We start from the raw sequence: 27,997 nt of genomic DNA on the forward strand, positions 1-27,997 counted from the left end.
GGTGCCTGTTTTTATTTTATAAAATACTCTTGTATAAATTTGTTACAAATTTGAGTTCCTGGTCCAAAAATATTAGTATACATTCAGTGATATATCCTGCCACAGTCAAAGTAAATTGGCTCCAAAGGAGCATATCCAGTTTCTAAATTTCACCGTGTATTTGATAGATGAAAACAAAGATTTGTCATCTACTTTGTCAAGTGTCGAATGACCCTAATTGTTAGACTTATTGTTAAATCTAAATGTGAGGTTATTTTAAAATCTAACCATTATAAAGTCTTTCTTGGCAACTCTCTCTTTGTTCATGGGTATTTTCCAGAAGGGCTATTCCACTGCTGAAATCTCTCATACTGAAGAGTATTGCCTAACGGAAGTGCTGGGATTGATTTTTTGAAGAGTCTAGAAATGTAAGTGAATAGGGAATAGCACATAAGAAACTAATGTTATAGCTGTGCCTTTTATTATAGAACAAGTTCTTCTGGATCAAAATTCTCAGACTCCTCCTCCAAGCCCTTTCTCAGTGCAAGCTTTTAATAAAGGGGCAAGTTGCAGTGCCCAAGGATTTGATTATGGACTTGGAAATAATAAAGGTAGGTGTTTGAAAGTGAGTCTTTTACCTATCCAACTTTAATATTTTTTATTAACTTCTCTTTTACCCATTTTCCTTACTGTTCACCTGTGAAACTTTATTAAAGTTTCCTAGAAAACTAACAATCAAAATGTTTGCAAAAGTGTTGTTTTTATGTTATCATTTTTACCAGTTTTAGTTTACGTTTTGTAGGAGTTCTTGCTTATATGCTCTTATTTTAAAGATACTCGCTTGAAATTCACATCATAAAGATTTTGTGAAATCTAGTAAAAGAACTATTGTTTTTATCATCCACTTATTATTAAGAGTAGTGTTAATGACCAAAAAAAAGAACCTTCCACAATGATCCATTTAAAATCAAAACATTTTAAGTAATATTACACATCAGCCTTATTACATATGTGCGGTTTTGAATGTCTAACCAAGTTATCTTAGTTAATTTAGAATCACATGAAATGAATGATATCTTTGGGTTTGGTATGTATAATGAAATCAGAAAGTTGTGAAAAGAAAAACAAAAGCCCTAAGCCAAAAAATATAAAGTGTGTGTAGCTGTTTTGGACTGCAGTATTAGAAGAGACCAGTGTCAGAGACAATGCAAACAATAATTATTTCAAAACAATTTATACCTGAATTTCATCTAAAATTGTATCTGTATCTAAATTCAGACACATTCCTGTTCTTTTCCATGTACCTGATTCTGACTTCTTTTCTAAATCTGCATATCATCAACAGGTTAGCATACTTGCTACTTGCTACTTGCTGGATGATGGTAGGAGGGAGAAGATAGCCTATGTGGAAATAATTTTACTTTAAAATGTTGTTTACACTAATTCATAGGATTTGATGTCAAGGAATAAAAACAGTGTCATTAGACCTGACTTGCAGAGCAAGTGAAATAATGTAATAGTCAACAAGACGCAAAATGACATCATTATAAAGGAAATATTCAATTTAAAGCAAAACTACATTTTGTTTGATACCTTTATTTCTTTCCACAAAGTATTCATATGAAGGAAGCCTAGAGAAAAGATTTCTTTTTGGCTTTTCCTATTCTGTTATGTTGGTCTATCCTGCAGGCTTGGGGATACCTGCTTGCTTATTTTTGGTAGGTCAGATTTCAACTAACTTGAGCTAGATCTTCATATTTAAGTAGGGTAAATGCTTGGTGTGTTTTCTTCATGTCCCTTTCTCTCTCCCATTATCGATTCTTAAATTAAAATCTTAGCATTTACTTACCGCTACTATGCTTTGTTAATAATCTGTTTTAAAGCCATATTTATTTCAAATTGTATGCTGTAATATCTAAATTGTACTGGTGGCTATCACTTTAAATCAGTCTTTAAAATATTATAAAACATCATAGATATATAAATCAACTTTTAAGAGACAGACATTGCTGAGAAAATTTGTTCTTAAGTAGAAATAATAAAGTATTACTTTTTAAAAGTGTGATTCTGCTAATGTTGTTCAGAAATAGCATGTACTTGTTTAAAGGCTTTTTAAATATTTAGATTGTGCAAAGGAGTATTAAGAAACTTAAATCTAATTAAATATATCTAACCTTTGTTTATGAGCTTACCTTTAACAGTAGTTCCCATTTTCTTTAAATTTTTATACTGTCAAAGTTCAAGAAATTGTTTTTTGCAAAAATTCTTTATTCTTAATTGTAAAAAATTCTTCATAATCTCTAAAATCCTTTCTGTAATTTACAGCATAAGTTTTTGAAAAGTAGACATGTAGCTGTGTACACAGTTCTTTCCATATAACTCTTTTGCTTTTTGCTGCTTCATTTAAAGTTTTCACTTTAAAAACTTTATTGTATTTAGGGATTGGAAAGGTATTGTTTTCCAATTTCTGCATCAACTAGTCTAGGTGTTTTTTTCTTCTTCTCTTTTTCAGCATCATATAAACTATTTAATATGCGTAATCTTACAAAGAAGGAGCTAAGGATCATCCATCTAATTATATTGTTTCATATTTTTAAAAATATTTATCTGTTAAAGTCCTTTGTATTTAATTTTAAGGAAAAATGTCAGAATTCACATTTGAGCTACTATTCAAATTAGATAGCTCATACTCCTTTTAATCTTGTAGGTCTTACAGATTTTTATATTATTCATCCAAGCAAAGGAGTTCATGCTTTAAGAAGTATAATTTCTTTGGCAGGAACAACTTAAAGAAAATATTAATATATTAACTAAATATAAATATATTAAGTTAATAACATAGGCTTTGCCTCCCTTCAATTCTACATTTACTTAAAAACCTTTTCATATTTGCTTATCTTCTGCATGAAGTATAATGTATATGAGGCAGGGTTATTTAGTTATTTGTTAGGTATTATGTAGAAGACTTTGTTTACTTAGATCTTCATTTACACTGGTATGATACTGAGTCAACTTATCTATCATAGATTCTTCATGGACTCTGAATTCTTCCATGCTGCTGCTCAACGTTATATATGAATTTACATAAATTTTTTTGTAGGTGGGCTGTTACATAAGAGTATTAAAACAACATGCAACATTTTGTCCCTAACTTGAGGATAATCAACACCAGTTTCCACTCATTTCTGAATTGGCATAGTTTTATTTAGTGTTTAACTTTATCTGAATGTCATAAAGCACCATATTCTTTGCCATTTTGGATGTTAATTAATAACAAGTTGTAGTTTTGACTGTTTTGCCCACTGCAGGTGACCAACTGAGTGCCATATTGAATTCCATTCAGTCACGGCCCAATCTCCCAGCTCCTTCCATCTTTGATCAAGCTGCAAAACCTCCCTCTTCCCTAGTCCACAGCCCATTTGTGTTCGGACAGCCCCTTTCCTTCCAGCAGCCTCAGCTTCAGAGTAAGTCTGTCAGCCTTACCTGCCTCATCAAGCCATTTCTGAAGCTTTGTTCTGAGTTGTTTATCAGTTACTGATTATTTATCAACTCACTTGACTGGTTTTATTTTATGAGGATGTTATCCCTTCCCACATTTTTGAAGCGTTTAAGCTATTTTGAGCTAAGACATTCTGCAGCTAAGACATTTGTTTTTTAATCACTCATTTTTTATTAAATATAGTTACTGAAGTCTGACTATTGTGCTCTCTATTCTAATTCCAGCATAAGCAAATACATATGTTAAAGCATGTTAAGAAAAACCTATTTTATTTAAGTTTTTCTTTTACAATATGCATGACTATGCTAAGCATCAGTTATAGAGATAACTTTCATTGTTTTACACTGGATCTTTATTACTTAGAGATGCCCCAAAAGAATAAACCTATTTCACTGTACAAGTGGGTGGAGGAGAGGTGGTACTGGGCAGGTTTGTTGTTTCTTTTAAGTGAATTTAGTATCTGTGAAATATGTAGCAACTTTAGGTTTCCAGATTTTCTCAAATTGTTTCTTCTCTTGCTTTTGATTTTTTTGTTGTTGTTTTTCTTTTTCCTACTTTGTTAAGTGGTCGTTTGATTTTAGCTCTGCCTTCTAGGATTGCTTTTACCCTTCATCCAGGATAGTAACTCACATTGATCTGTAAAATAGACCCAAACAAATTACTCTTAATGGAGTGTTCTTTTTTCTTAATGGCCTCTTGAGGCTTCCACATAAACTTCTCAAAGCTTCTTGCAGTATGACAACAATATGTTCTTTTTGGCCTTCAGTTCATATATCAGCTATACAATATATAGGCATGCTCACTGAATGAGATATTTATGAAAGTCCCACCTCGTGCAAATGATGTTACTCATTATGATATTATTATCTATGTTAGAGTATATAGGAGTATAAACTTTTCTAGGATTGTACTATATATTAGGCAAGTTTAATGAAATTAAGTAGTTTAGAAATATAAATAATATCAATTTCTAGCCAGTCATTTTCTTTATACATGTAAATATTCACTTAATTGTCTCTTAAAAGAAGAATTTCAAGGAAATATAATAGTGTCATGAGTATAGAGTAGTTTTTTTCCTTGCTTGGTAAGCATTACAGAAGAAAGAAAGAGAAGTGACAGCTTAGCTTACTCATTTTATGGAGCAACAATTTTTTTTTTACATTTATATGTGCCTAGATTACAGGAAGGTTGAAAGGTAAAGACAAAGGACAAAACAAAAATGAAAAGATCACGATCAGTTAGGCAGAAAATCCATTTTAGGTATAATATTTTAAACAAGAAATTACCCTGATAATGTCATAACAGCAGCAGACAAAGAGAAAATGTAAGGATGTTTTTGGTCTACCTGAAGGATCATTGTAAGTCTTCTCAAAAAAAGTATAATTACTGTTTTTGCTTTACCTAATTATTTAATGAACTATTTCAAAATATAACAACCATAATAAAATCAGATTTGTCTCTCCCAAAGGATAATAGGTTTCCAACTGACATTGTATCAAAATAATTTTGTGCCTCTTGTGTCTAGATGTTATCAGTACCACTTCTTCCTTCACCATCTTGGAGGAAATTTGAAATCATGACCTAGACATATCTCAGTTACCAGTGTTCTGAATCATTGCTTGCCTGTACTCCAACAATGAGGATTACTTAAATCTTTCTTCTAAACTTCTTAGTCTCATCAGAATATCATTGAAGTTTGATTTCCAAATTCTAGAAACCATAATTCTTAATTTTTAGCATGACTAAAAACAGTGCGGAATGTAAAAATAGTTTAATGTTTTGGAAATAAATTACAATGGCCTAATCACATCATGTTAAGAAAATTAAATGTGGCAGAGTGCTTATTGTTAAGACTACCTGAGCAGGGTATTCTTTCCTGAACGTCATTGCTGTCTGTCACAGCAGCAGTTCACCTTGCTTTAGAAGATGGCTACATAAACTGAATTTCCCATTACTAATTAGTAATATGAGACTCATTTTTGTCTTATACTTTTATGATATGAAAATAAAACATATTTACTAATTTTTGCTTATACTGATAGTGACCACTATGTACTAAACACTATGTTTAAGCACTTTAATACATCCTCATTTAAGGTAATATCACCATCAAAGAAACAGAAGCTTAGAATGAATGATTTTCCCTAGAAACATGTACAGTAAAATGGTAGAGCCAGAATATGAGGCTAGTCCTACTGACTACAGATGCCATGTTTTAAATATTCACCTTTGTGTACTGATAAGTAATACTGCCAAAACTGGCCTTTAATATGTGTGGGGATTTTTTTAAGATTTATTTATTTGAGAAAGAGCATGCAGGGGCAGGGTGGCGGGTGTGGGGGAGATGCAGAGGGAGAGAGAAACTCAGACTCCATACTGAGCTCACTGCCTGACACAGGTCTCAATCTCACAACCCTGAGATCATGACCTGAGCCAAAACCAGGAGTCAGAAACTTTAACCAACTGTGTCACCCAGGTGCCCCAATATGTGTTTTTAAAATTTCTGATTACATTTGTTTTATCATCTAGAGTATTTTGTTTGTTTTGTTTTATTAGTTTATTTGTTTCATAGTTTAATTTTAAGAATGCAGAATAGTTGGAAAGGAAAAAATTTCCTAAATGTCATAACTCAGGTTCCCAGTTAAGTAGACAAGCTCTACGTAGACACACATTAAACTGACCCACATGTTAACTTTACCTAGAACTTCTGTGAGTGTTATCAGTAATTCTTTAGGTTCTTTGGTTCCTGAGGCGTAGTTTTTCACTAATCTTTGGAATTGGTATTTATCCTAGTACATTAAATTAATTTGGTAATATATTTTGAAATTAACAAAATTATATACACACACAAATTTTTTCAACTGTTATTATAGTGAAATAGAATGATTACAGAAAAAATTACAAATTTCCCTTATGTGTAGATAGGCATGAGAGAGAGAAGTGTGCCTGTAAGCTTTTTCTTTACTGTTCTGTAATTTACTTTTTTATTTCAGATTATTTATGGAGTTTTTAGAATTGGTAAACAATTTTGCAATGAGGGTCTAGTGAACTGAGGTGGAAAATGATATCTCTGCCTTCTTTCTATAAGAATATCACACCACTTACTTTCACTGTCTTTACTCATTCCTTTAGAAAGCATCATTTTCTGTTCCATAGCCCCTGCCCAGGTCTTCATAGGCATTGAAGAAATATTTATTGAGTGTAAATATTTATTGAGTATAAATGCCTAAGATGATCACTTTCTTCAGTGTAAAACATGAATTTAAGATGATGTAGTTCTTGTTATTTCATGCTAGATATTCCAGTTTTTACTCAGAGTACATCTTCAAAGAAGAGGAATAATATTTCAGTACTAATTAAAACCACTATAAATAAATAAACTGCTATAATGCCTATATGATGCCTAATATACAGAGTTATGATAATTCTGAGTTTATACTTAAGCACAATCCTCCAACTGAGAAACTATCCCAAATGACTGTGTTTAACATGAGCATTTGTATCTACTGTACAGGATGCTAAGTAGTTTGTATTTATTTTTCTTGTAGAAAAAATTATAATGAAGACAATTTAGTATTCTCCCAGACATTTTAAACATGTAACATATGTTATTTTGTTATTATTTGTTATGTTATCTGTTATTTTGACAGGACTTTCAAGCCCAGATAGGAAACCCCAAGGTTGCAAGAGTTTTTCTGTTACACCTGTATGTTACATTCTTAAATGAAACCAAAATTTGCTAAATGTGACTAAAAAGGTCCACTTGAGTATCTGCATGCATATTTATTTACATTTGAGAATATAAATATATACTAAAGCACTGTGTTTATTTAGCTTATAGAAATGAAGTGATGGAAAGACTTAAAACTCAAATTTCCCCTCCAGCCACTTACTAGCTTTATATAGTTAGATAACTGACACATCTGAGCCCTGTTTATCCCGCCATAAAGTGGGGTGCCTCGTACGTGTTATCTGCTGATACCACTATTGCCTTTTGATCCAAGTACTTAACATCTCTTAAGCTCCAGGGAAGATTAGAAGAAATCACAGCCTGAGAGAGAGAGCAGTTTTATTTTCAGTGTGGAAGGAGTGGCAAGAAAGAATTTGGAAAGAAACAATTAAGGTTTCCTAGCTAGTCTTCAGTGTACATTTTACAGCATAACTTTTATTTTTCTTGAGATTGATTCTTCATGTAGTAACACTGTTTTCAGATATTACTGTGAATGTTAGTGTATAAATGCCAGCTTTGTTTCCAAGACTGAGAAGTCCTTTCTATCCTGGATTGTAATCATACCACAAAATTTGTCCCATTTGCTTACCTGCCTACTGTGAAGCTGTGGCACAGATGGAACCTTGAATTTATGTGCCTCCTCTTTTCTTCTTTCTTCAAACATAAGTATCTTCTCTAAAAGCCTTTTTGTCTTGGTTTCAGTTTTAGCTGTCTTTGTGCTACATTAGTTGTATCCTTCTGAAGAGAAGACATGGTTATGAACCTAAACAAAGTGTCTGATTTCTCTGATGGATAGTTACCATTTTCGCCTTACAACTAGTAAGAAGTTTGTGGAGAGCCAGATTTTTATTTTTTAGAGCATCCCCAGCCATCTTGTGCCTCATATTATTGCTTAAGGAGTAATACTTAACCTTTTCATGGAGTTTTTTGAAGTTATTCTTTTTAAGGCCCAGGATAGATACACATCAAATTTTCTCAGAATTTTCCTATCTCAGCCATCAAAAACTCTGAAATGATACACTTTTCCCTAATGTCATATCCCTTAACCATAGTTACTTGGAATTTACTATTTATTCAGTAATATGCTATGAATATGTTTTATGCAGGTACAGTTATGTCTAGAAGTTACTTAGAGACACATTGTGTTTTAGGGGTTATCCACCTTACAGATTTTCATCCATCTTTCTTACAACTTTCTTATCATTTAGGTTAGTGTTACATTTTAATGAAAAGCTTATTTCTGTTTTATCCTTCAGTTGGAAATTTTGTTCTAGATTTCATTATTTTATAATTCATTTAATGAATAGGTTTTATTTCCCATTCCTTTAGCATTCACATAATTCAGCTTTTTTCCTCATACACTTACCAGTATTCTAGATTTACTGATCATGCAGTAATATTGCAGTCCAGGTGGCTGCTAGCTAAGAGTATGTAATTATTACTATCACCTTCTTTTAAATCCTCCAAACTATTAATAGACAGAAGTGAGAATAATTGTTATACTTAATTATACTAATTTTTTATCTGCATATTGTTTAATTACTCACATCTCTTGACCATTTTGAATGTTTAATTTATATAGTGTCCCAAGAACCAATAAACTAGTTTTTTTATATTTTTAAAAATAGATAATTTTAAAATAGTTTCCAGAATATCAAGTTAAACTTAACCATTTTCTGCCTGTGGAAGGCATCCATACTGTCAAAAATATCTGAAGTTCTATTCAGAGCAGAATACAAATGTACAGTACTGGGATTTAAATCAGGTGAAGAAAGTCAGGAGCACTGTCCCTGTCCTTCTACCATAATAAGCTCAGTGAAATTTCATGATCATTGCTTATGAAGGATCTATAGAATTAGATTTCTTTCTTATATTTTAAAACATATATATACACACACATCAATGTAGGTGTGTATAAGCATGGACAGAATACAGTGAAATTTGAGCATTGTCATAGATTTATTTATAAAATGTCCTCAAATACTTTCAAATATCTATGTTAGGATTACATTTAGTAATTTTATTGAGACTATCAAATCCAATCCAAATCTTTTTAAGATTGAGAACTAGAAAAGAAGGAGAAATACGTGCTGAAGATTATTTCTGCCAGTTATTTGTAGCCTTCTATAGGATGGATGTTAAGTGGAAAAAATTCCATCAATATTATTTCTCCTATCAGAGTGTCAGGGATAGTGACATAGGCGATGTGATTAGACACCTGACCTCTTAGATATAATGTATTTCCAGCATAGTGTCGTTTCTAATATTCCGTTTAACATTTCTGATCATTGCTTAATTGTTGACTTAACAATGAAAATAAGTATATGCTACTTTTTAAATCCCAGAACTACAGTTTTGTGTGCTGCCACTAGATGGTGACATATTCTTTGATTCTTCCAGTTTAAGTTCCCAGTGACAAAGGTCAGGATTCTAAAATTTACAGCAGAACCACAATTTGTCCTTGTTAAACTAAAACAAGAATGCTTTCCTATTAAAAATGAAAGTTATACTGTTTTTTTTTCTTATCAGTACCTAGGGAGTAATTTTTTTAAATACAGTTTACAGTGAACTCAGAGTTGCTGTGATGTGAAAATGAACTAAGTTCCCCAGGGAACTTAATAGTTGGGATCCAAAACAAAGAAAACTAAGAATAAATGACACATTAAGAACCATATTGTTAATAAAGGGATATATTATACCAAACACACAACATAGACTTCATATGAGTACTGGAGAAAAATCCTGTTTTTTATATTGCTTTTAATACTCTCTTTAGTGAACTGTATGTTGCACCCAAAATAATCAGAATTCCACAGAGGCAAATTTAATAATTGGGTGTTTTGCCTAAAAAGTGAGATTTTAAAAAGAACATGATTATTTAGTTTCCAACAAATTGCCTGAAAGTTGATTAACTTTTTTTCTTTTGTGTAAAGATATCAATGTATGTCTTAAGGATTATTTCTCTTTTTAAATTGAAAAATACAAATCTTTTTTAAAAATTGTAACAAACTGTTTTCAAATATGAGCTAATTTTGTGGAAATTAGATGCATAGAACAAGTGTGTAGTCACAGCTTAATTTCTTTAGGCATTTAAGACTTTCAAAAAATGTTTCTTCTTATTCATTTGAATCATACCTAGGAATTCAATCTCTCTAGGCTTTGTAACATATTGAAAAGACTTCAAAGCGATTTTGACTTCAAAACCTTTTCCAGGAGTTTGTCCTTAAACCTCTAACATCTTACCCTACAAATTGCCTTATTTTTCACATTTATGTTTATGGGTGCTTCCAATTAAGATAGTATTCTGATTTCTTCTCCGGTGTCCTCCTGCTAAACCCTGTCTTCATAGATTTTAGCAAGCAGGCCACAAGACTGTATCCTTAGGGACGCCTGGGTGGCTCAGTGGGTTAAGCCACTGCCTTCGGCTCAGGTCATGATCCCAGGATTCTGGGATCGAGTTCTGCATTGGGCTCCTTGCTGGGCAGGGAGCCTGCCTCTCTCTCCGCCTCCGCCTGCCTCTTTGCCTGCTTGTGTGCTTTCTCTCTCTCTCTCTTTCTGACAAATAAATAAATAAATAAATCTTTAAAAAAAAAAAAAAGACTGTATCCTTAAATTTGTAGTTTGAATTCCCCTTGAATTAACTCTTCTAGCCAAAAACTAGTACCCTCCTAACAGATATTTTCAGCGACAGATTCAGACTTTGTATTACATGAGATTTAAATAGCAGAAGAACTCCTTTTGCAGTGCTTGGTACCTTTGAGGTTTTATAGATTTCAAAAAGAAGGTGCTCAAAAACATTAAAAATTAATATTTTTTTAACTTAGATGAAAATGATTTGAGGGCATATATGCCCCATCTCTCCGTGCATTCCGCCATTCTCTCTTGAACTACTGCAAGAGGTCCTTGCAGTCATCCTTATTCACAGAAATTACTCTAGTCACTTTTGTTTGTCAGTACTAAGATCTCATTGTACTTGATCTGTCCAGCAGTATGTGACAGAGTTGATCCCTCTTTTTTTCCCTGAAATATCTTCTGCTAGATGTTTCCTACCTCACTGACTGTTCATTTCTCTTTCCTGCATCCTCCTCTGTTGTGTCTTCCTAGGAATGTCCCAGGGCTTTGTCTCTTCTGGACCCCATCCCTAACTGGTCCTCTCCAGGCATGGAATGTCACTCAGCATCTGCATGCTTGTGGCTCCCAAATTCATCACCACTTGATCTAGTATATATTTGCTTGTTGCCTCTCCTTTTACCTGAAGATAAATAAACTCCATTAAGAGCATCGACTTTATTTCTGTTCATTGTTTTATCTTCAGTTCCTAGAACAGTGTCTGACATGTAATTCATAGTCCATACCTTGCATGGAAGGACTTCTTGGCTTATGAGTAGTTCGTCTTTAATCTTGGCCATGCTAATAAGTCAGTCAACTATTACTTTTTCTGTTTTGAAAAAAGTGTATGTTGTATCCAATTTTTGTTTCAATAACAAAGTTATCTCCTTACTGCCTGAATTTATTTTAGCTCAACTGATTACATTTATTTTCATTGCTGTGAGTTAAAATTTTAAATAAAATACATTTTTTTTTCAGATTTAGATAGAAGGTTTTTTAAGATACTACTTTCAAAAGATTACAATTTAGAAGTTCTATTATTTGGAAAAAAGATAATTTTAAGTACTTCGTTTTCTGCATGGTAAATCATTAATGTGTCTGACATTTTTCAGTGACTTGTAAATTTGCTTTGTTTTGTTTGTGTTGCAAAACTTTTTATAAACAAAATTTGGTATCTCAGTAATAGGCTCTACAGAACAAATACTAAATATTGGGAGTAGCACTAACATTTCCCACCGAAGGTGGATTCAGAAAAGTAGTCAACCCTAAATGTTTCCATACATACTGGAAAAGTCCTAGTCATGTGTCCATATAGAAAACTAGGCAACAGTAGTATGCTAAACTGTAAGTAATATTTCTGTATCTCCCACTATTTACAAAAGAAAAAAATTTACTTATAAACTTTTATTTGTAAGTAAGTGAGCACCAAGGAAAAGAAAACTGAGTTAAAGAAATATTAGTCTAAAAAGAAATGTTCAAATTTGGTTTATGGGAGAAATGAGCCTTAACTTTTAATGCATTTGGAGCTATCTTAATTAATTTAAATCAATTTGGTCTTTGTTTTCCATTTTAATTTTAGAGAAATATAAACCTGTTGGAAAATTTAGCAAAATACAAACTTTTTACTAAGGTGATTGTGCATACCATTTGAAATGCTTTGTTTCTGCTTGTGCTCTCTGCTGAATTTTTTTTTCCATTGAATCTGTGCTGCTTCTTTGCCAATGTTTTCCACTATAGAATCTCCATCTCACAACCTTGCTTCTCGCGAGCGCATTTACAAAACTTATGGTGTAGCTGGGCCTGCCTCTGCTCTCTCATCTCTGTCTCACAAACTCAAGGGTGGGTATGCGTGCATTCATGGCTGGGCCATTCATAGTGAACATAGGAGGTTTCAATAAAGTTTTATTAGTTCACCTCAGTCATTTCCATTCCATTCCATTTTTAAAGATTAAAGTTTATCATTTTATTTAAAATTTGATATTTTGGGGCAATTTGTGTTGTTTATTCTATAATATATTGTTAATTATCCTGTTGATATGCATGTTAATTATATTTATAGGTTAAGTATTACTTTTACTTAATATCAGACCTCTGTGAGGTCTTAAAAAAATAAAATAGGAAAAACAAAATAGAGATATTGAAATAAGTCCCTGATTTGGGAAATTGTTAAGTCAGTATCATCAGGACAGATGGTATATATGTATAAGGCATAAAGGACGTTGTGATCTGTAGGAACGTAGTATCTCATGTGGCAGGTTTAGTCTTAAACTTATTTTTCTGCTGCAGAATGTTAAATCATTTTCCTGTTGTAGTTTCTTCTTTGAAAATTAAGTTAAAGTTTTTTAGTTTAACTTAGTTATCAGGATAGATATACATACATAGATACATAGGTCTAAACCTACATGTCCCATCTGTCATTGAGTCTTCTTTATAGCATTTTCTTAGTTACTTAGTTTTAAAATTTTAAATTTAGAAATATTCAAACTACTATGACAACTGATAAAATTTCAGACAGTTTAAAAATATGCTTTTGCTCTTTTACAGGACTATAGATGCCTACACATTTTTTTGTCTTAAAGTAATATTTAATTAAACTTAAATCCTGTGTTTTAAGAAAATTTTATCAAATTATTTTTGTACCAGTGGTTAACATATTACATAACTCTTTCAAGTGATTTTTCTTTTTCTTAGAAGTCAATAAAACATTTTTACATTTCTCATTTTTACAGTTCACAGTGATACTATATATTCCTATAGGATAGTAAATAGTATTGTAGAACCTGATCTGTACAGTATATAGAGTTGTATAACCTGATACATAGTATGGCATAGCACAATATAGTATTATATTATGGTATGTTAATTATAGTGTAATATCACATAACCTGATCATTTATGATTTTGGCATGAAAAAATTATACAGGTCATTGGTGAATGAATATGTAACATTTAACATGTTTACTAATTTGTTTGAATGTACTAAATTTCCATCCTGCCCTGTATTATTTTTTCTTCAGAATTCCATTGAGGCTAGACAGTTTTTGCCTACTATCACTTAAACTTACATATGATAAATACAATCATTAAACTAAATTAAGTGATGAATATGAAAGTATTATGTATGTTCTAAATACTTATTGATCTTTCTTATATGTACTGATATTTCAAGCAGCTACAAATGACAGTTTTTCCTAATACTACGTGCTCCAAAACTTTTTAAACCCAAATGAAGAAGATAAACATCAATTAGTTAGTACATGGGTCTATCATACTTAGCAAACATGACATTCAAACATGACATTTGTATATATATATATATACACAAATACATATATTTAAAAATATATGTACTATGTTTTAGGAAAGTAAATTTGTCAAAAGGATTTATTTATAATTTGGCAATTAACAGTTCAGGAAGAAATAATTCTGCATTATTTATAAACTCAGACTCCCAAAAGGTGTTCAACTTTGGCCACTTACAGATCTTGAGAAAATATTTACCACTGCTAGAGGCAAAGAGATGAAGTATACAGGCGCCTGTACTCTCTGACCTTCTCTATATAGCAAACATTTTTTGCTAGCATATGACAAGTGGTGTTCCTGATATTTGTAAGATTCCGTTATTCAGCCAACCACAGAGATCTCCCTTTATGAGGAATTGCACATCATTGATTTAGAAAGCATACCTGTTTCGATTCATGAATTGATCTCTTAGAGGAAGGACTGGCAAACATAAAAGATTTACTGTTTACTTAATTGTCTAGTTTTACTGTTACATATTGTTCAGCTTCTGAAGTGAATGTGATGATGATAGCACTTCTGGCTATCAAATTAGTAACAAAAATTAGTATTCCAAACATCACATGCGGAAAATTAGTGGAAAGAACTAGGCTGATACTTAATTCTACCAAATAGAGTTTATTTATAAAATTTGCTCTATGGACCCATTACTAGATCAATAATTTGAGCAGCAATTTGCTAAACTACCTTTGTACAGTTTGAGAGCACTTACTTGTCAGATTTTACATCTTTTTTATCTGTGCTCTACCAAGGTAGCATCAGTGTCTAGAATTTTTTTATAATGTGATTTTTTTCACGACTTTTGCCTCAATTTAGCCTTGTCTCTTATACTATCTTTATGCAAAGAACACATACTACATATGGTAAATGAAATTCATGATAGAATGATAAAGAACTGTAGAAACTGAAGAGCATTATGTTCAGTGTATTTTTCTCATTCAAAGAATGAGAAACTGTGAAACACTGGTGTTTCACAGTTAAAATAACTGTTCCATTCATTAATATGTTCTAGAGAGGCTATTTGCCATACTTCATTATTTTCCTACAGAATTACAAGACTTGCAAGCATCTGACCCTTACTCCACAGTGGCTATAGTTACCTCTGCCCTGTGGCCTTGGGAGTCATCATTACAAAAAGTGGATTTTCAGGGAATGTGAAATTTGGGAATAACAGAAGAAAAAAGTATTTATTGAGCACATGCTATATTCCATGACCCATTGTTGACATTATATCACTGAAAAATAGCAGACAAAGATACCGGTCCTTCTGGACCTTCCATTAAGAAGGCAAATTCTATGGTAATATTGTCTTGATATTTAGACAACTAAAGTATTGACTACAAACACCTGTGTGCACTTGCACATGCCCACGCACACACACACAGGCCAGCCAAAAAACATTTCCTACATTATCCAAATTTGTTTGCATCCCTTTGAGAGAGAAATACTTGCAATATAACCAGTTAAGAGATCCATCGCAATTTACCACACACCCTTTTTCAAAAAATATAAATACTTTTAGCAAGATTTATGGGTTTTTAGTCTTTAATACCACTTGAATCACTTTAATCAGATTGTTTTTCTCCTGACAACTAATTTTATGTGTATTAAAGGTAGAAGTTTTTATTTTATGGAAGAAAGGTAATGTTCTAGATTGACCCCTTACCTGTGACAAAGACAGCCTGGCTCTAAGGCCTCAAAGGAGAACATGAGGAAGGAGAGGCACTGCCTGAGAGCCAGGACGCCAAGAACAGTGGTGTCCCTATAGAAACAACTAGTGCTCTGCCTGGCAAAGAGAGACTTTTTTTTTTTTTAATCCCCTTTTTTCTGTCATTTTCTTGACTCCTTATTTCAGGGCCCCATGATTCAGACTTGTACTACTAACTCTCAGGATCCCACCATTTTTTTTCCAGGAAGACACAAGCTCTAAGTTCTAACCAGCTCAACTTAGTGAACTTAATAAACTTTTAGAATACAGTCTGTTTATAAACAATAAACTGCCTGAATTACGTGTAATTAAATATTAACTTTCAGGCATTCATATATTAGTTATAAATTCTAATCCAATCACTAGTGTTTCCTAAGCAGCTCTTTATCGGTCTAATTGTATGTATTTGTGTACTTGAGAATAATAAGTATATCTATATATAGATCCAGTTTCCTAATTCAGTATGATCTTTACCGTTACCCTAATAATGATATGAGGTATGACTCTACTGGAAATTTAGCTCAACTACTTTATACTTTAAAATACGTAGGTTTTAATTTATTATTCAGAAAATAGTTATGGTTTTTCTTTCTAGTCTGCCCCTGCATTCAAATTCTAATGAATAATTGTACTAGGGCTGAGATTGAGGTATCATGGATAATTCATACTGATGCATAGGTGGTATTTGTTCAGTCTGTTATGCATCCATGAAAATAGTTTTTGGTGGAAATGGTTGTGTAATGATGCAATAGAAATTTTATAAGAAATATTTCCCTTTTTTCCTTATTCTTTAAGTATTTTTGTCTATGACAATATACATTTTTTAGCTGTATTTTTATTCAATTATTTAGTGGTCATATTGTCCGTAAGTTATAGTTTTATTAACAAGTTTCACTATGAAATGGACCATACAGGTGATCGGGGAACTATCTCAACATCTTCTAGACCAGTCTCTACACCAGGAAAATCAGAACTGCCCTCCAAACACAGCAGATCACTTAAACCTGATGGACGTATGAGTCGGACTACTGCTGATCAGAAGAAGCCAAGGGGTACAGAAGGCTTATCAGCTAGTGAATCCCTTATGTTGAAATCCGATGCTGCAAAGTTGAGGTCAGACTCTCATAGTAGGTCCTTGTCCCCCAACCATAACACCTTGCAGACACTAAAATCTGATGGGAGGATGTCTTCTAGCTTTAGAGCTGAATCCCCAGGACCAGGTTCTCGGTCATCATCTCCTAAGCCAAAGACTCTCCCAACCAATAGGTCTAGCCCTTCTGGTGCTAGTTCTCCACGCTCCTCCTCACCACATGATAAAAATCTACCTCAAAAAAGCACTGCTCCTGTTAAAACTAAACTTGATCCTCCTCGGGAACGTTCTAAATCAGATTCTTACACACTTGACCCAGATACCCTACGCAAGAAGAAAATGCCCCTCACAGAACCATTAAGGGGACGATCAACATCACCAAAACCAAAACCAGTACCAAAGGATTCTAAAGATTCCCCTGGATCCGAAAATAGAGCTCCTTCTCCCCATGTGGTACAAGAAAACCTTCACAGTGAAGTGGTTGAGGTCTGCACTTCAAGTACTTTGAAAACAAATAGTCTAACAGATAGCACCTGTGATGAAAGCAGTGAATTTAAGAGTATCGATGAGAGTTCCAATAAAGTTCATTTCAGCATAGGAAAAGCACCACTAAAAGATGAACAGGAAATGAGAGCATCCCCCAAAATAAGTAGAAAATGTGCTAATAGGCACACCAGGCCCAAAAAGGAAAAATCTAGCTTTCTCTTTAAAGGAGATGGATCCAAACCTTTAGAGCCAGCCAAGCAAGCCATGTCCCCTTCCGTAGCTGAGTGTGCCAGAGCAGTCTTTGCCTCTTTCCTGTGGCATGAAGGCATAGTCCACGATGCAATGGCCTGTTCTTCTTTCTTAAAGTTTAATCCTGAACTTTCCAAAGAACATGCTCCTATAAGAAATAGTTTAAACAGCCAACAGCCTACAGAAGAAAAGGAAACCAAATTAAAAAATAGACATTCATTGGAGATATCATCTGCACTGAATATGTTTAATATTGCACCTCATGGACCAGATATATCTAAAATGGGTAGTATCAACAAAAATAAGGTGTTGTCTATGCTTAAAGAACCACCTCTACATGAAAAATGTGAGGATGGGAAAACCGAAGCCACTTTTGAAATGTCCATGCACCACCCGATGAAGTCCAAATCTCCTCTTCCCTTAACTTTACAACATTTAGTGGCATTTTGGGAAGACATCTCTTTGGCTACTATCAAAGCAGCTTCCCAGAATATGATTTTTCCAAGTCCTGGTTCTTGTGCAGTCCTTAAAAAGAAAGAGTGTGAAAAAGAAAATAAGAAGGCCAAAAAAGACAAAAAGAAAAAGGAAAAGACAGAAGTTCGACCCAGGGGTAATTTGTTTGGTGAGATGGCCCAGCTGGCAGTGGGAGGACCAGAGAAAGATACCATCTGTGAGCTGTGTGGAGAATCCCATCCGTACCCAGTGACATATCACATGCGACAGGCTCACCCAGGTAAAAATATTATTGAATCTGTAAGTACTTTGTGTAAAAAAAAAAAAAAAAAGGGGAACTAAGTCTCTTCTAAGTTGAGCTGCTCTATAAATTATGTTAAAGTAAAGGGAAACTGTTTAAAGTGTATCAGCATCAGTTTTGTGGAAGATAGGTAAAGAAATTCTGATAGTATAGTAGTAAGGCAATCTAGTACAGTGAGACCTTAATGTATCATATTCTGAAATAGCTTATTTTTTAAATGTTTTATGTGTTACCCAAAGGGTGTTGTTAAGGTGTCTAACAACAGAAATAATGACCTGTCCATACACATAGGAGAGGTCCCAGTATTAGGTCTCCTTCAATTTTAGTGTTTTCCTATTAAAAATTGCAAATTAAATTAGACTATAATGATATCCCTGGTCATTTTCCTATGGAAGTCATCTCAACTATTTAATCAGAAGACTGTATTTTATATTTTTTATTTTTTTTAAGATTTTATTTATTTATTTGAGAGAGAGAGAGAGAGCATGAGAGAGGGGAAGGGTCAGAGGGAGAAGTAGACTCCCTGCTGAGCAGGGAGCTCAATGCTAACTCAATCCTGGGACTCCAGGATCATGACCTGAGCCAAAGGCAGTTGCTTAACCAACTGAGCCACCCAGGTGCCCAGAAGACTATATTTTAGATAAATGTAAGGATTTCTGTAATAATTGATAAGTATTCCAAAATTCACCTATTATGAATTTGGTTAAATTTTTTTTTCTTTTTACATATTATACACGAAATGTTCTGTAAAATACATGATTTCTTAAAATAAACCATTCCTACAGAATATTTTGTCCAATTTTATTGGCATATGTCAGTAAACCTAAATGTACCCCTATCTTAAATTTCTTTTTCCCTAACTGTATAGAGTATCTCCAGTATTTTAGGCATTAGTTAATTGATTATTTTTTAGCCAAGCATGCTGTTTTCTGATACAGTTAATAGCCTGGAAATAAAAGTCAGATACTTGCTTAGGTATTTTGCTTATTTTGCAAAGGTAAATCGTCATTCATGTACAAGTGTCAAGCATTGGATTGTTAAGGACACTTAAAGTGTATTTTTGCGCTTGTTTCAAGGTTGTGGCCGGTATGCTGGTGGACAAGGTTACAATAGCATTGGACATTTTTGTGGAGGATGGGCTGGTAACTGTGGTGATGGCGGCATAGGAGGAAGCACTTGGTATCTAGTATGTGATCGCTGTAGAGAAAAATACCTCCGTGAAAAACAGGCTGCTGCGAGGGAGAAGGTATTTTTTATTCTGTTATGGCTATACTGTTAATGATAAGAATCAGTCTTATAAAAATCCCTTTTTATCATCATGCAATATTAGATAACTCCACAGAAATGATATTAAAGATCAGTTTATCTTATAATAGGAACAATATACAAGTTTAATATTGTACTAGGTTAGTTATTTTTAATTACAAAAATAAATTATATCTTTAAATAATACAAGACAACTAACCTGTGGCACATATGCCTGACTGACAAACATTTACTATGTAATTCTTTATTATTAATGGTATACTACTCCATACGTGTACATAGCTTTCCCTCTTCACCTTTATCTCTCTGAACTCCCCCTCTTTTCCCTTCTCCTTTTCCTTTTCCACTGTCTCCTCTCTTTGTCTTAAACCCTTAATTATGTTGTAGGTCTATGGGAACTAGAGGCACACCTAACTAAAATTTTGCCAAACATATAATGCACATACACACGCACACACTATTTACCCTTTAAAAAATAATTACATTTAAATTTTCCCAAGAGAAGGAAAGAAATAGTTTGTGTCCAAAATAAAATAATTTCAGACAGTTTAGGAAAAGGATGAAGTGAATGTTATTTTTGGTAATCACTATTATTATTTTAAAATCGTTCTGTAAGTATTCAGTAATTTTTATTAGAACTCACAATAGCAGGGCTAAGAAATTTGACATTTGAATCCAAGTAGGAGGAGATCACTGCAGAGTTTTCTTTGCCAGGTCAAGCAGTCCAGGAGGAAGCCAGTGCAAGTCAAGACTCCTCGTGCCTTGCCCACCATGGAAGCTCACCAGGTGATTAAAGCAAACGCGCTCTTCCTGCTGTCCCTGAGCAGCGCAGCGGAGCCAAGCATTCTGTGTTACCATCCAGCAAAGCCATTTCAGTCTCATCTTCCCAGCGTGAAAGAGGGCATTTCTGAGGATCTTCCTGTTAAAATGCCTTGTCTCTATCTGCAGACATTAGCTAGGTAATATAACTTGGTGGTTGGTTGTTTTTAATCACTTGGGATTAATAGCCATTGCTGATTAATATCATGCTCTGAATACCCACACTACATTACCTTTTGTGTACAATAAAAGACTTCCAGGAATGTATTTTGTGAGTTGCCTTGACCAATATATGACTGGTAGGGTGCACACTTTGTGGTAGTAGGTATTTTTAAAAAACATGTAAACGCTATGTCAGTTTGTATTATTAGTGCAAAAATGTCTTAGAAACTAAGACAATAGCTGTCTTTTACTTTTTGGAAAGCTGACTTCAGTCTATTAATAGTTGGAAGTGCTATAGTGGAAAAAAAATTTGCTATTGAAATCTTTCATTTTTTAAAGTATTCATTCTATTAGTATTTAAATGTTAGTTAGCTAGGAACCAGCTTTGTTCTAGACCTTGAAGACACCAATATAAATATAATACATATGTGTACATATACATTATATGTACATATATATAATATGTGTGTGTGTGTATATATGTATATATGTATGTACATAATACATAAATATAATACAATCCAGGTGCTCCACACTCTGGTGGGAAGACAGACCCATAAAGGAAACATTTAAAATGTTTTTGTGAGGAGTTCTATGATAGAAGCATGCATGGAATGCTGTTAGAGCCTGAAGGATGGAGAGTACCTATCTTTCCAAGGAATCAGGAAAGGTTTCCCAAAGGATCAGACACTTTAGCAGTCTTGAGAGATAAATAGGAATCAATCAAGTAGGTGGCAGAGGAAAGCAGTTCCTCACAGACTAAAACACATGCGTGAAGACACAGATGAAATAGCATTACACATTTAAGGACTCAGAGGCTGGTGAAAGCATTGGCCTTTGGAAGAAACATGGGAAATGCCCCAGAAGTAGTTACCTAAGGCCAGGTAATGTGGGGCTTTGCAGTCAATGCTAATTTTGGATTTTATCCCACAGGGAAAACAGTTAAGGAATATTAAGCAGGGAAATACATAAACTGATATGCAGTTATAAGATCACTCTGCTTCAAACATGGAAACTTCATAAAGGGTATAACTGAAGGTGGGGGAAACCTGTTAATAGTATACTATTTTCCTGTGTTGGCTTGAGTTGTACAGCCTATACTTCCATACATTATACACTGGCATTGTAAACAGACTTTTATATACCAAATTCAGACTGCTTTTCAACAGTTGTCAAATGAAGATTTCTGGAAATTGTCTGCAGGAATGGCTCGCCAACCAACAGTTCGATTTTGGTGATGTTGTCCTCTCTGTAGCAGAATTATATAGTTTAGGGTTTTTTTTAGTTTTGTACTTACTATTTTAATAAAACAAACAGGAAACAAAATGGAATGTGATACTAAATGCATTTGAGACCGAGGTGGACATTAGGTATGCCAAATGCAATAAATCTTCAGCTTAAGTCAGACCACTTAGTAGACTTAGGTTAACAACTCTCTGTTCCAGTTCGAAAAGTAAAGAATCAAATTGTAAAACATGTTTTAAAAAATGCCACTGTACCATAATATGGATTTTATATTTTTAGCCTTCTGGGGAATGGACACCTACACCCACCCAACCCTGTGGAACATTTCATGGATCTAATCTTTCTCAAATTTGATTCTTACATATGTTCCTACCAAAAATGGTGACTATATTTCAATAGCCCATGAAAGAAACATGAGCCTGAACCAAGGCAATGATGACAGGGAGTCAGAAGAGAGGAAACCTAGTATTCATAGGGCCGAGTGTTCATAACTGGTCATAGTTGAGGACTAAGGCCTACCACAACACCAAGATACTTTGGCCCAGGCACCTGGATAGTTGGTGGGATCATTCATCAAAACACTAGAGGATAGAGAAGTTCTCAAAATAAAAGAAAAGGAGTTCAATTTTGGATTTGAAATATTTGTAGTACCTGGAATAATTATGTATGAAATTGTCACTTTTATTTCCTCCTACTTACATCTATGATTGTTTTAATATTTCACCCTTACAGTTACATGTGCTACTTTTACTTTTATGAAAGAGATTAAAAATGAAAAGTGCTGTCATACTTGAAATCACTGGGTTTGATTTAATGCAGGCATCATCATGAAAATTTTGTGGGCTATCAAGATGACAACCTATTCCAGGATGAAATGAGATACCTACGTTCAACGTCTGTACCTGCCCCATACATATCCGTAACACCAGATGCAAGTCCTAATGTATTTGAAGAGCCAGAGAGCAATATGAAGTCTATGCCACCAAGGTATTTCACTTCTCTCCTCTCCGTTGAATAGCCAGTGTTTGGTGGTAGAAGGACTTTGAAATAGAAAAGGATGCTTTAGAAGTTCTTTTGTTATGTCCTTCCATCTCAAGAAGGACATTGAGTCTCTGCTAACTATTAGAGCTGTAAGAAAAAGCATACATACATACATAAGACAAAGTCCTTGATAGCAGAGGCAGACTAGTTGGAGAGAAAAGATCAACTAATGGAAATAATAATGAAGGATTCCATTGTATGATACTGTATCATTGCGTGCTGTAGTAAACCAGACTAGAGAAAGGTCAGTTTGAGGCAGTCCTTAAAGAAAGTTCCATTGGAGAATTAGTACCAAAGATAAATCTTGAATTCACTGGAATATTGTATACAATCTTCTCCTACTCACTTAGGTATGGTAGTAATATCAGTGTAAAGACCTTCTTGAAAACTGGATAAAAGCATGTAAATATAATGCAGAAGGAATTAGGGTACCACCATGACTTTTTGGAGCAGAAACCGCATGATAAAAATGCAAAGATAGGGGCGCCTGGGTTGCTCAGTGGGTTGGAGCCTCTGCCTTTGGCTCAGGTCATGATCTCAGGGTCCTGGGATCGAGCCCCGCATTGGGCTCTCTGCTCCACGGGGAGCCTGCTTCCTCCTCTCTCTCTGCCTGCTTCTCTGCCTACTTGTGATCTCTGTCTGTCAAATAAATAAATAAAATCTTTAAAAAAAAATTTAAAAAATGCAAAGATAGTCTCAACAGTGTCAGTTGAGAAGCTTATAAATTTACTCAAAGATTTTCACTAAGTGTGTGCAGTTGGATTATGTTGGCAATAATTATGGGGAAAAAAAGATGGATAATAGAAATGTTTTCTAGTAAAAGTCAGTGTGGCTTGTTGGCTAACTGGCTAATGAAAAGGATAAGTTTAGGATCGTGTCAAGATAACAGGCATGAGTAAGTGCAAACACATTATCATTGGAAAGGAAGACATTTGCTGAAGGAAGAAAGAATGCACTTCTTCAGGTATGCCACTGTGTTAATACTATGCTATTATTATTATAAACTACTATAACAGAGTTGAATACAGACAGTAGAACTCATATATCCAAATGAGTGTTTTTCCACTGAAAATACTTGAGACTTCTCCCCCGCCCCCGCCTGTGTGGATTATTCATCAGAGTTTTTTTAAGCTGCTTTTAAAATTTTCTCTAAAGAAGAAAAAGATTTTAAAAAGCTTCTCCGGAGAGTACAGTGTAGCCTTTTATATCTTTGAAGGTAATAAAGTATCTCCTGTAGATTTTCTTAAAGAGTTAGAATCCATTTTGAGACTAGTTGATAAATGTGATTCATAGAGGTGTTACTACCCTTTAGGATCAAAATCAAGTGGCATAAACTTCTAGGTAAAGACAATGAAAAGAAGTTTCCATATATCTTGGAATATCTTAGAATATTCTGTGTATCATAGACTGGCATAGTCAAGGTGAAACCCTCTAACATGGAAGCCCTGAACATTACCACTAGTGTCAGAAGAAAGTGGAAGTCTAGGGAATCCTATTTCCCACAGTTCCATGCCGAAGAAAAGCAGGAATCCAAGGTGCCAGGGAATGCTGCCACAGGAATAGGATACACACCCAACTCAGTGGAATGGTTTCTGATGTAGAATATTCAGTAAAATCTCAAGTTTCTCTGGAAGGGGGAAAAATAACAAAAGCAGGTGTCAAATAGTGTGGAAAAGGAAGTTGAGGGAAGGCCACTGAAACTTTATCAGAACAAACACAAGACCTAGACAGAGCTGCCCACTTTAAAATATTATCAAAAGGAAAATAAATAGTATGTCATGAAAGTCAGATGAAGAACCCAAATTGAAAGAAAACTCTCAAGGAAAAAAAGAACATTCTATAAGTACTCTATTGTACTGGAAAACTTGATAATGACATATATTTAATGAAATAATGTGAGAATGAATTAAAAAAACAGAATGAATTAAAAGGATGTATCACAGAGCTAAGAGGACAGACTGAAGACCAAATTGATACCATTAAAAGACTAATAAATTAGGAGTGCATGGGTGGCTCAGTGGCTTAAAGCCTCTGCCTTTAGCTCAGATCATGATCCTACGGTCCTGGGATGGAGCCCAACATCGGGCTCTCTGCTTAGCAGGGAGCCTGCTTCCCCCTCTTTCTCTGCCTGCCTCTCTACCTACTTGTGATCTCTCTCTCTGTCAAATAAATAAATAAAATCTTTAAAAAAAAAAAAAAAGACTAGTTAGAAACATTTAGGATAGTAAATTGAATGACTGACATAAAGGTAAAATTTGAGATAATCATAGTAAGTAAAGAGTAAACGGACAAATAATTATAACAGAATGAAAAAAACGGGCATGGAAACAGGACAGTCTAACCTAAGAATAACTGGTATTAGGGCACCTGGGTGGCTCAGCGGGTTAAGCGGCTGCCTTCAGCTCAGGTCATGATCTTAGGGTCCTGGGATCAAGCTCTGCATTGGGCTCCCTACTCAGTGAAGAGCCTGCTTCTTCCTCTCCCTCTACCCCTCCCTCCTGCTCATGCTCTCTCGCAGATAATAAATAAATAAAGTCTTTTTTAAAAAATAATAACTATGAGGCACCTGGGTGGTTCAGAGGGTTAAGCCTCTGCCTTGACCCATGATCCCGAGGTGCTAGGATGGAGCCCCACATCGGGCTGTCTGCTCAGCAGGAAGCCTGCTTCTTTCCCTCTCCTACTCCCCCTGCTTGTGTTCCCTCTCCCAATGTCTCTCTCCGTCAAATAAATAAATGAAATCTTAATAAATAAAGGAGGAATGACTAGTATTTTTAAAGAAGAAAAACCAACCAATATAATTAAAAATATATCTAATGCTATATGAAAGATTCCCCAAATGAATAAGTATTGAATTTCTAGATTAAAAGGAAATTTTTATAGCAGGTGACTATGAGAGATAACAGAACTTTAAAAAAAAAAAATGGTTAAGTTACTGAAATTCCAAGTAAAAAACCGTAAGAATTTCTCAAGTATCTGAGCAACAAAAAAGAAGTTATTTTGCAAAAGGAGGAGTTGAGATTGAATTCAGACTTCTGTTACACAACTTTGAATGAAAGAAAAAAAGTGAAACAATGTCTCCAGTGCTTCAAAAGAAAGAAAATACTACCTTGAAAGTTTTACCTAATCGATCAAACATACTGAAATATAAAAGGTCTTGGGAATCTTAGAACTAAATTATGGATTAATCAAATAAATCAAATACATGAAAAGCACATTTAAAAGATTATATACTTTACACACAAGAGTAATTTTCATAAAATCTTAAATAAAAGAAACTATGACTCAAGTGTTTTATATTCAGCCAGGTTGAGACATCCCAAGCATATACTAATTCAGGAAATATAGCATCTTTGAGCTATTCTTTAAAAAAGTCTTGACAAACTCAAGCTATTACAAAAGATAATGAATAATGATTCCATTAAATCAATGGGGGGTAGAAGGGTGGTTTTACCTTGCAGGTGACACCTGGCAGTGTTTGAAAACATCCTTGTTTGCCATAACTAGGCTAGTTCAGTAGGCATCCCAGTGTAGAGAGGTGAGGAATGTTACTAATCAACCTACAGTATACAAGACAGCCCCTCAGATAACAGGGAGTTATCTGATGCAAAGTAGCCGAGGTTATGGTGGTTATCTTTGAATTTTTTTTTTTTTTTACAAGCATAACCATTTTTATAAGAACAAGTCATTTTCTTTTTAGGTTGTATAACAGTTCGGGTTTTGTTTTTTTTTTTTTCAAGTTGATAAACTTCCTCTGAAAGCACAACAAAGGTCTTGAGTTTTGTAGTAACACCATTTATAAAGTGAATTAAATTAGTTCTGTTAAATTAAATTAAACCCTCTTCTCTGGTCATTCTGGAACCTGTTGGCCCAAGCTGACATCCAGGCACTTTTACCACCCTGGGTTATATGAGGTATTTACAGCCTGTTCAAATGAGAATGTCTATACCCTTAGAGAGGTGGTGAGTACAGAAAACACCGGGGACGTAACTAGTTTCTAGAAAACATATAAGCTTGACTGACGGACATAAGAGTTCAAACCTGGCTTGAATGATGGAAAAGAAATCCAGAACCCACAGTGAGCAAAATTGTCCCTATTTGGAATGAGGTTACAGGAAAAAAAAAAAAAAAAAAAAAACACATATGAAAGAATAATCTGTCTTAGAGGGGAAGTAAGGAAAGGTATTTCTTTTTTTTATAAAAAGCCTCAGTATTATATTAGTATAATATATTACTATATTAGTAACTTTTCAAGTATTTTTTAATGTTGCTATAGTAAATAGAAAAATTGTTAGTTTACTTAAACTGAGTTCTTCCAGAATGTCAGTATGCTATAACTCTACACCAAAAATCAGTTTGTTACCTTTCATTGCACTTAGTGTGGCCATGTTCTAGAAGGGGTTGTGGGCAGCACTTCCCAAGAATGAGAAATGTAATAGAAAACTCAGGCACAGAAAGAACATTGAATTGCTTCACTTTCCAATTTGTTATGTGTGTACATATCTATTTTCTTTCTTTTCTGTGCTCTTATGAATATATCTGTCTAGGTTTCTTGAATATCGTGACATAACTTCCACCAGAATGCTTTTGATTCTGAAAGGAGTTTAGAACATTTAATACCTTTTCTTCTTTTTCATTTAAAAATGCAAAGTAGATTTAAGAAAAACAGAAGTTTTAGGACACAGGTTCTGAAATCAATCAAAATGTTAGTGCATTTGGAAAGATCAAATTGTGACTTAAAGAGCACTTGTCAAGTTGGCTTTGAATTTGTGTTTTTCCACAAGATATAAGTTCATATATTTGACTATACTACTATAAATTAAGTATAGTTTCACTTTATTCACTTCTTCTCCTAAGTTTTTATCGGTCATTCTGTTCTTTCTGCAGTTTGGAAACTAGTCCCATAACCGATACTGATCTTGCAAAGAGAACTGTCTTCCAAAGATCATACTCAGTTGTTGCTTCTGAATATGATAAACAACACTCCATTTTACCTGCACGAGTGAAAGCCATTCCTAGAAGAAGAGTTAACAGTGGAGACACTGGTGAGTATAAAGATAAAA

At 34.0% G+C, this 27,997-nt stretch overlaps 1 protein-coding gene across 2 annotated transcripts in view; it reads left to right on the forward strand.

The window, feature by feature from the left end:
* Window positions 1-27,997, forward strand: part of MYCBP2 (MYC binding protein 2) — a 262,432-nt gene that overhangs the window by 189,698 nt on the left and 44,737 nt on the right. Inside the window, exons 56-62 of one of the 2 annotated variants that reach the window (XM_080798126.1) lie at window positions 468-590; window positions 3,288-3,443; window positions 16,740-18,383; window positions 19,481-19,650; window positions 20,385-20,629; window positions 22,716-22,883; window positions 27,822-27,979. In XM_080798126.1, the coding sequence (XP_080654252.1) occupies window positions 468-590; window positions 3,288-3,443; window positions 16,740-18,383; window positions 19,481-19,650; window positions 20,385-20,629; window positions 22,716-22,883; window positions 27,822-27,979 (2,664 nt within the window). The remainder of the gene's footprint in view (window positions 1-467; window positions 591-3,287; window positions 3,444-16,739; window positions 18,384-19,480; window positions 19,651-20,384; window positions 20,630-22,715; window positions 22,884-27,821; window positions 27,980-27,997) is intronic. The other variant, XM_080798127.1, reaches the window with a different exon arrangement.

The sequence above is a fragment of the Martes martes genome (genome assembly GCF_963455335.1).
Source record: "Martes martes genome assembly, chromosome: 3".
NCBI classification, from domain to species: Eukaryota; Metazoa; Chordata; class Mammalia; order Carnivora; family Mustelidae; genus Martes; species Martes martes.